This window comes from Silurus aristotelis (assembly GCF_946808225.1).
Source record: "Silurus aristotelis genome assembly, chromosome: 12".
Classification (NCBI taxonomy): Eukaryota; Metazoa; Chordata; class Actinopteri; order Siluriformes; family Siluridae; genus Silurus; species Silurus aristotelis.
In genome coordinates, this window is record NC_139585.1 from 14,468,481 (window position 1) to 14,478,744 (window position 10,264).

General features: G+C 41.2%; 1 protein-coding gene across 1 annotated transcript; it reads right to left on the reverse strand.

The window, feature by feature from the left end:
* Positions 1-5,792: 5,792 nt before the first annotated feature.
* socs3b (suppressor of cytokine signaling 3b) lies at positions 5,793-9,072 on the reverse strand. The gene is made up of 2 exons (XM_083555934.1): positions 8,738-9,072; positions 5,793-7,988 (listed from the first exon to the last, which is right to left on the reverse strand). Exon 2 carries the CDS (start codon positions 7,827-7,829, stop codon positions 7,158-7,160), a length of 672 nt encoding a protein of 223 aa, XP_083412060.1. The 5' UTR covers positions 7,830-7,988; positions 8,738-9,072; the 3' UTR covers positions 5,793-7,157.
* Positions 9,073-10,264: the final 1,192 nt, after the last annotated feature.

A 10,264-nucleotide genomic window follows, 5' to 3' on the forward strand; every position in this document is an offset into this window, starting at 1 on the left:
CTGTCACTATTTTAACTTTACCATATAGCATACCGTGCATGTGCTGTCATTAATTTCAAATATGGGGAGTTTGTCCTGTTTTAAGTTTCTTCCTTCCTCCACCCCCTCAAGCACTCTTATGTGTGAATTACGAATTATGTGCAGTTTTTTGTCGTCACACCTTGAATGATCAATAAATTCTTAATTTAAGCTGTCACATTTGATTACATTAATGGATGCAGGACTACCCACTTGACAAATATGAATAATTTTCAAGAGGTGATGTACACTTTAAAGTGAAAACATCTTCGTTGTCAGGACATTGTTCAAAACAAAGAAAAAAAAGAAAGCAGGGAGAAAAGGAAGAAAAAAGTGAGCGGTAAGGAGGGGGAATGAGTTCTTACAGTAAAGGAACGTGAGTTAGAGCATGAGCTCCCGCTCTGTACCTCCCCTTCCTGCCTGTGTTCTCTCTCTCTCTCTCTCTCTCTCTCTCTCTCTCTCTCTCTCGCTCCCTTACACACACACACACACACACACACACACACACACACATAATCATACACACTTAAACTCTCCCAAACACACACCACTTTTATTCTTTCTCCCTCGTTCTCCCTCTTCTTTTTCTTGATCACTTGTACAAATACAGATTATATGTACTTTAATCAGCCTCTCTTTCTCACAGGCATACAAACACAATATGCAAGCAGTAAAGAGTCAACTCAATTAAAAAAGCCTCTTTCCTGGAAACCAGGCTCTGATGGCACAGGAGGTATGTAGGGAATGGGAACCATGTGTTAGTTGGGGAAGGGCTGGTGTGTGTGTGTGTGTGTGTGTGTGTGTGTGTGTGTGTGTGGTGTGTCTGTGTGTGTGTGTGGGGGGGGGGGGGTGTTTAAGAAACAGGTTACAATTGAGGGAAATGTTGAGTGGCATGTGGATGAACTAGGCAGGGAGTTTGAATGATGAGAAATAGGAAAAAAACTTTTCTCAGTGTGTGAGTAATGTGACTCGCTGTCTCAGCTATTTGCTACATGATTACCTAGAAAGTTGGCTTTAGAGATATATTTCTTATTCTTAGGAACGTGCCTTTCTCCCCACTTCTCTCTGACTCACATAAAGCCCAAAAGCCATTTATTGTTTGGCTTCAAAGTTAAAATTTTAAATCTTTCCCATAAACCATCTTCCATCCTGGTCTGCACGTGGTGACCTCTCACAGCATCTGCTCAATCAAAGAGCACGCAGCCTTTGCACTAGCATATCACAGGCCACAGACTATAAAATCTTAACAAGCCTGTTTTAGGCACACGAAATGTATGTGTTTATTGCTTGTATGTAGGTGTGTGAGAGTCTTTGTCCATGTTTTGCCTGGATGCTTTAGCACTGCTTTCATGGCAGTTTTCTGATGCTGATCTTACTGACTCTGCAGAAATGATGATAAAGCTGAACTGCTTTGCAGACTTGCACTAGCTACATTAGCATAAATAGGTGAAGGGAAATGGGACACGGTAAAGTAGATTAATATGACTTTATTTATGTTTATTTATACCATCAGAACTGTTGTTTTAAAATTTAGTTAGGTTTTTCTCACCATGAGACCATTGTCAATAAATTATCTGCTCTGAGAGGAAATTTATCATATGGACAACCATATAAACAATGAGAATCTCTAGCTAGTCTAGTTTCTCGATTCAAAAAGCTTTTTCACTTACATTAGCATTCAGACGTTCTAGCCTGGTTGGGTGTTCTCAGCTGGTCCTAACCATTGAATTGTATAGACACATGTTGGCAAACATTATATTTGACCACAGACTTGTCTTTTTTGTGCACGCTATTTTTTTAAGTGATGTTTTGGTTTCTATGCCTTTTGCTTATATTATTTTTTAAATAATCATTGCATGTAAGCATTGACATATGTGTTTGAACATAATTCATAATAATAAAAAATATGTTTAGCCTGTTTGTTGAACTTTTTTAATGTTGTGAATCACATGCCATGAGCAATTAAACATATTGTCTTAAATTGTGTTCCTAGGAAGTAAGCCCTGATAAAGCAATGATGGCACATCCCAGAACCCGTATTTACTTGTGAACAATGCACCAGTGAGCAACCACATTAAGATGAGCAAGGCAAGCACAAAAAAAACCTTCCTCCGGTTCTTATAATACTTTGTAGTTCTAGCTTAGAGGTGTTCTTTGGGTGTATTTTTTGAGAAAACACTGAAGGGAGGGGTTATTTGACAATACTGTTTTAAACTTCTACTTAAATCCCTGACTGTACCTTTAAAACATACAGTGCAGTGTGTATACAGTGGATTTCTTCTTCTTCTGCCTACATAAATACGCAACACAAGTAAAGCATTCATTTCCATATACGTTCCACATTTCACACATCCTCTTACACTCTTCCTTATGTACACACAAACACTTGCACTCAAAACACAGTCTTCCCTGAGCCACTGCAGTCGTACAGGATGTATAAAAAAACGACCTCACATTCCTTTCCTGTTAGGTCAACCACAATATGGGACTGACACACGAGAGGACTGGACTGCTTCCCAGCACACACCAGCCCTCTGGAGTCCTGTTACTCCCAGTCACTCAGTGAGCCGTCTCACACACACACACACACACACACACACACACACACACACACACACACACACACACACACACACACACACACACACACACACACACACACACACACTTTTGAATATACACAGTAATAGTGAGAACACTGGTTCTTCAGACTCAAACTCTATGGACCCAACAAATTGGTTGATCTACACCTAAATGTTTCGAAGCACACAATAATAAAATATAAAAGGTTAATACAATAATTTGTAAAATGTTAAGTGAATTGACTGTGTGAATGTGATTGAATATTTAACTACATATAACTAGGTATCCATTCTTATTATCATGATAAACACCTAGATGTGTGTCTGTGCAACTTCATGTGTTCTGACTTCAGGAAACGAGCAGTGATTTCAGAAATGTTCATAATGCATACTCTGGAGAGAGCAGTGCACAGTAAAAGTGAACATCTCCAGTTAAGTGACTTACCGTACGCCCCTTAGAATAGCAGAGTGCAGAGATCACTGAGCTGATTTACTGGAAAATCCTGATTACACCTTGTGTTGATAGCTGTGAAATGTAAACTTTCTGAATTATAGTTCTGCACATTTCAACTTTTTTTTCCTCGTTTGCATTCGGTCTCACACAGTATGTGGAGCAAAACTGGCCTCTGTGTACGAGTGTGTGTGTGTGTGTGTGTGTGTGTGTGTGTGTGTGTGTGTGTGTGTGTGTGTGTGTGTGTGTGTGTGATATTTTGTGTACACAATAACAATGCAGTATTTGTGAAGTGGGGGGGTTTTCGGGAACTCGAAGGCCCTGGGGCTTTGTTTGGCGGGCGTTGGCTCTGACTACTTCAGCTGTGGACCCGGTGACTGCAGCTTTTGTTTCTGGACCTTGAAGGAGACAGATTCAGGGAGGGGGGGTTTATATGAGTGTATGGAAAAATAAGTCACTTCCCAAATGACATATTAAGGAATACACCAGACAACAGTACTGTGTGACACTACCATTGTGTGTGTTTTTAAGGTAGTAAATGCATGTCTCATTCGTCAAGCATATGCTATCAAAAGATAACCAGTTACTATATCTACCCCTCTTCACTCTGCAACATTCTCTTGTCCTCTCATACCTAAACTCATAGCTTTTGGTTAGATGTCTGTTTCCTTTGTAATGACAATGGACTGTATTTATAATGTCCTGGCATGAACAAAAGTAAAGATAAACGTTAATTTTAGCGCAATGGTTAAATCCAAACTCAGATTGTGCAATCACAAATGTAAAAAGAAGCATCTGATTTGTAGCCTAAGGCATGATACAGAGAACCTGCAGATATCCTAATCTGGAATCTCTAAATCTCTAAACACCCTATAAACTTGGTCGACATCTGAAAGAAAATGTATACTGACATTCGTGTGGATGCTACTTTGCCATGCACCTCCTACCTAAACACTGTTTCAGACAATATATATACTCTTTCATGGCAGCAGTATTCCCTAGTGGCCATTGGAGTGGGAGTGCTTCCAGCACAATATTGTGCCCTGACCCATTGCAAAAACTGTTCAGCAATGGTTTGAGGAACATGAAGTGCTGAAGGTGTTTCCTTGGCCTTAAGATTTCCAAGAGCTGTGACATCCTCACAAATGCCAGGACCAAGTTCAGGAAGAGGGCAAACTGGCAGAGGCAATGTGGTGCTTTGGGCAATGTTTAACAAAGTCTGTTAAAGATTGTGCAAAACATCACACTGCCTTCTTTCCAGGGTGCATCTTTATGCAAATGTATGGTAACTGATGCATATATCTGTCCACATGTGTGATTTATCAGTTGGGGGACCATCTTCCATTGCTCCTGGTCTTGTTCCAGGGAATTTCTGGGTGAGTCTCTCATCAGGATGGCCTCAGATTCTTGTTCTTGGCTGACAGGAGAGGACCCTGATTTGGTCATCCTCAATGTTTGTTGTTCTGCTTTTCTTCTGTCCATAGTTTTATAGTGCTTTTCAGGATTTTTTGATTTCCCACATCAACAAAGTGTTTCAGCACATAGAACCTACAGGGTTTTTTATAAATTATTTGGTATAAACACTAGAAACTACTGCCCCAGACTGTTACTCCAGGAGATCATCAGTTTTTTATATTGTGAGACCAGCCCATTTGAAATCACCCATTATCCCAATAATCATGTAATTAAACTCACAGATATCACATTTTTACCTGACTCTGATTTTTTATGTTAATATTAACTAAAGCTCCACATGACTGGCTGATTAGATAACTGCATGATTCTGCAGGTGTTCCTAACAAAACGAACGCACAGTTTATATAAGTGTGTGTATCTATTATTCTTAAAAAAACATCTATGTCTCTTTAGAGCTATACACTATTTCTATATTTTAGAGCAAGAGCCTTGATGACTGTGTAAGTAAGCTGAGACTGTGAAAACACGTTGCAATTAATTACTCTATTGATTTAATTCTTCAAAAGCCCTCTTCTAAAATAACACCGTAATAATAGCCTTTTCTATGTGCTTTTCACTTCTAGGAAAGAACTTTCATGATAAAATAGATTGGTTTTTGCCTAAATGATAACACATACAATGAATGGAAATGTCCTACTATTTTAAGTCTCTAGCTTAATTGTTTTCCTCTGTGGATAATTTATTTAATGTTTAAGATAATATTGAGTTTTTTCCCCCTCTGCTACTTCTTTTATTGTGTGTGTCAATTACAATAAGCAGGGAAAGAGTTTCAATAACAGCTTTTACTTACAGTGCAAAATAATCAATTAACAGACTGGTAATCAATGGGAGATTAAGAGCCTAGAACTGTAGTCTCATTCTTAGAACTAATGCAGAATCGCAATGACCTGTACACAGTAAACTAAGGCAATATTATACACTCATAATAATTGATCAATTGATATTTTAATGTTTTAACTTAGCATGATGTGTGATTCAAAAGTTTTGCTATGGTGTGCATTAAATTATTAAATAAATTATCAGCAATATGTATATGTTAAAGGATCAGCTTTAAGGTGAGCAATTTGACATCCTTAGTGGACAGGTGTGGAACATAAAGAAATAAAGTGAGCCTCAGTCCTTAGTTTATCATACAGACAGGCGATGTGGTACACTAATAACTGCATGCGTCTGTGTGCATCATGAGTAGTAAAAGGGAAGTACTTTTTTATGTGCATGTAATAATGTAGTAATAGACTGAAGAAAAGTTAAGCACACAAGATCCATTTTGTAAAAAATAGTACTCTTTAATATAAATTATTGAAATATTTTATAAATATAAATATGTGCAAAGTTCCTTGCTGCATTTTCTGTTGTAATGCCATTGTTTTCATGTTTTCTGATTTTCAAGCTTGCACTGTGGGTCAGAGACTAGACCTTAAGATGCCAAATCTTTATAAAAGACAGAGTACAAAAACATGTTGTCCTCTTGTGGTGACACATGTAAACATCTCTACTTGACAAAATACAAAAAAGAGAGAAAGCAATAAGAAGTTGAACCATAAGCCCTTCCACTGACTTAAAATACATTCATTTAATTGTAGACAGCATGTGCTGCTGAAGAAACACTACGTCACTGTTACTGAATGAGGGATATGAGGCATGACTGACTACATCTTAACGCATACAGAAGGAACGCCTCTGGTTTGAGAGGAACACAATCCTCCATGTCAAACTCCAGGATCTCTAAGAAATGGTTTTGCATACTGTGCTTGGCTTTGTTTCACAGTACATAAACTGTCAACTCTTGGAAGGTTGTGTTGTGTTGTCATATCATCACCAGTATGTTGAATGTTCTCTAACCATCTGGCCCTTCCCAGCTAAATTGAGACACTTTGCTTGTCAAAAATAAAGCAACAACAGTCCACTAAGCTTTCCTTCTGAGACTACTGCAATATCAGAGTCCTCCCTTGTATACTATCATCCTTTGTATTGATGCATATTAAAACATCAGTCTTGTGTTGTAACCCCAAATAATTGCCAGTGTTGACAAAGCGGTGCCAGTAGTAAATAGCCGCCCATTTACTTCCCCACAGCAACCTATGAGGTCAGTCAGTGTGTCAACTTGGGATGAAACTGTATGAGAGTGCTTTTTATTCATATAGCGAAGGCTGCAACTCAGCCATAGCAGCACATTCAACCCATGTACTGATAATCAATTAATTGTGTTAATATTCAACAGGGTTTGTGTCTTCCCCCCCCCCCAAACTGACCCAAGAACAAACAAAAAAAAAAAATAGGAGGCTAAAACACGATGCCTCTGAACATCTGCTTTTGGTCCTGGCTGCTCTGCTGTTCATCCCATCGCATGCGAGTACATACTTTGTGCTGTCCATCTCACAGCAACCCCCTGCCAAAGGTCACACTATAGAGGGTAAAGGCACAGTAGGCCACCGCTGGCCTGCAATACTGATTGATGCTGAGAGCTTCTCAAGGCAGACAATTCACACACTTATTGAACTCCAGAACTTCATAACACTGCACTTCTCGTCCTCTTCCTGTGGGCTTTTGCAGGTCAATTCCACCACTGCCCATCATACAGTTCTGTATATCTGGTTCAGTCTCTGTGCTCCAGAACCATGTGATGGTTGTTATATAGGTGAATCATACTCCTCAAGGAACTCTTGGAGTGACTGAGGCAGCTGGTCCCGTTTAGTAGACACGTCTATGTGGCCGTTAAGTGTCTTGCGACAGAGGTGCTGCAGTGTGGACATGCTGGAAGCCAGAGGACGCAGCAACTCCAGTGGGATTTTCTCTTCTCCAGAGTGAATGAAGTACGTACTCCCATCTGCTCCACTGCCGCCGCCCTCGCTGTCCACTCCAGTTGGGACTACAGACATGGACCCTGCGTCTCTGGCAGTGGGCATGTAATGATGTATGAGTTTAAGCACACAATCAAAACGCGGCACAGTTTGCGAGCTGCTCGGGTCCGTTTGCAAAAAGAAAGAACAGGCGTCACATTGGATGCGCAGGTTCTTGGTGCCTGTGGCTGTCTTTACGCTCAAGGTGAAAAAGTGGTGGTTGTCAGAGCTGTCACGCACTAGGAAAGTGCCGGGTGGCTCGGCGCTCAGCAGGGCACTGGCCTGCTTCCCACTCACAGCGTCCCAGTAGAAGCCGCTCTTTTGCAGCTTGCGCACAGCCGCCAACACCATCTGATACTGTGCCCCGGAGCTGAAGGTCTTGTAGCGGTGGGCAGGCAGGCGTACTCCGCCTTCAAAGGGGTTGCTGCTCATGGCGCCGTTTAGCCTGCTGTGCGTTACCATGGCGCTCTGCCCGTGCCCCGTCCCGGCTTGGGGGTCCAGGGCCGCAGGCTTGTTCCAGCCACGGTGCACAGGCACCACGCAGCACCAACACAATGCCCACAGCTCCTGCGCCTTCTCAACATCCAGGATCAAGGACGGCTTAACGGGTAAGGGATGCAGCTGGAAAAAAAGGACATAGTGTCAATATTTGCATGACTGACTACTACAAGCATGTCACTGACCGGATCCATTGTACATGGTCCAGTTTTATGTCCTCTGGAGAGCATAAAGCATAGGAGGTAAACTTGTGCGCGGGTTATTCTCCTAATAGTCGTGGAGACAGACAAACTGGCGTGCAATCGACACTTTATTTTTAGTTAACTGCTGCTCTACAGAGTGTGTACATCTGATACAGGCAACACTTCGATCGCACACAGGCTTCAGGAGCTGAGATGTGTGAATGGGGTGCTCCAGTTCATTGTGAATGGCCCGTTTCCTCATTTGTGCCAAAGCAGGCTCTTTCTCATGTTGCACAGGAGACACTCTGTAAGCGCGACACAAAAGCAGAGAGGGGACAAGCGAGCCCCTTTTCATGCACTGCACACGAAGCAGCAGCAGCAGCAGAACTCGAGTCTTTCTACCCAACCGTGAGACTCCCACACACGGTCGCAGAATATTTCAACAAACCGCGTTCTGTATACAAAAACCAAATCTCCTAATAACACCACATTACCGCAGTGCAAACACACAGCAATCGGATTTACTTATTTAAACATAATATATGTTTTCCCTCAAATACAGCACAATCTAAGCACACAGAGCCTCTAATAACCAGGAAATATACAATATACATCCCACCTGTATGATCTCTATATTATACATTTTTACAATAGGCAAAAAGACCTGCAAAAAAGAAAAAATATTTATACCTTGAAAGTCTTATCCAATCTCGTAGTGGTGTTTAAACGGACCTCTCACTCTCTCTCTCTTTCTTTCTTTTCTTCTGAAGGGCTCCTCTTCCTCAAACCCTGGATATGGGACGTTAAAAGTGAGTGGTGTTGTCGGGAAACGGTTTTATGGCAGACGGTTTTGTGTAGAGGGTGATAACGTTCTCACGTCTCCCCCTGGGTAGTGGAAGTCTTGCTCTCCTCATCAAATGGGAGCTCACTGATATTTCTGAACAGCTCCACCCCTTTGCTTCCAGTAAGCAAGCGAGCGAGCGCGCGCGCGCACACACAAACGCACGCACGCACGCGCGCGCGCTTTCTCTCACTCACTTGGAGGATTGCCCATAAATAATCAGCGTGACCTTTTTTCTACGAGACGATTCCTGGTATTCACACTCCTCCCTTCCCCCTCTTCTCTTCCCCGTCAGACTACAAGGTGAAAAAAGTTGAAGTGCCCTTGCAGAATGAAGCTTCACACGACCGCATTGATGTAACACACCGCTTCCTTTTACTCTTATTTTTTTTCCGAATTGTTGCAATTTCCTTTTTATTAATCAGTTGCATAGATAGTTTTATCGCATGGATGACTGAAACGCTATCAGATTCCAGGAAAGCAAATGTGCATTTTACAGACAAATGAATAATACAGCTTTCTCTGTGTGTGTGTGTGTGTGTGTGTGTGTGTGTGTGTGTGTGTGTGTTTACGGTACACTTTTGCATGTCTAAGCATACACACATGGCTCCCATACCTATACATAGTACATGGCAGCTTAGTTGTCCAGTACGCCATCTATAGGATGTAGATAGTAGGAGTTTGCGTCCTAAACCACACACACACACACACACACACACACACACACACACACACACACACACACACACACACACACACACACAACAGCATTACATAGTGAATTGAAAAGGTTGTTGGATCATTTTTGGCATTAAACTCTCTCAGTAACCCATGCCAGTTTCAGTCTGCTCGAGCCAATTTTATTTTTACTAGTTCATTTCCTTTTACTAGTTCAGTTTTTCAAATCTGTTGTAGCTTTTTCCCTGCATACAGATCTCTCTGCTTGATTGATATGTCTGTTCATATTGCTCATCTGTCACTATGTCTTTTCTATGCAAGCTTGCTTGCTATTGATGGGATTATTAGTGTTTATAAATCATTGTGCAATGGCTTAGGACTGCAATTTGCAGGAAAAGTTCTGCATTTAAGCACCACTGAACAGCACACATCAACAATGACAAAATAATGACAGTATAATGGATGAACATTTCTTACCACCTAGATGAGGACAGCTTCCCTTTTGAGTCTGGTTCCTCTCAAGATTTAGTCCTTTACCATCTCAGGGAGTTTTTCCTTGTCAATGTTGCCATTGGCTTGCTCATTAGGGATAAACTTCAAATGCAATACCCTTTGTATCTCTATAAAGCTGTTTTTGGACAAAGTCCATGGTTAAAATTGCTATACAAATAAATCTAAATTGAGTATCTGAATTCTGA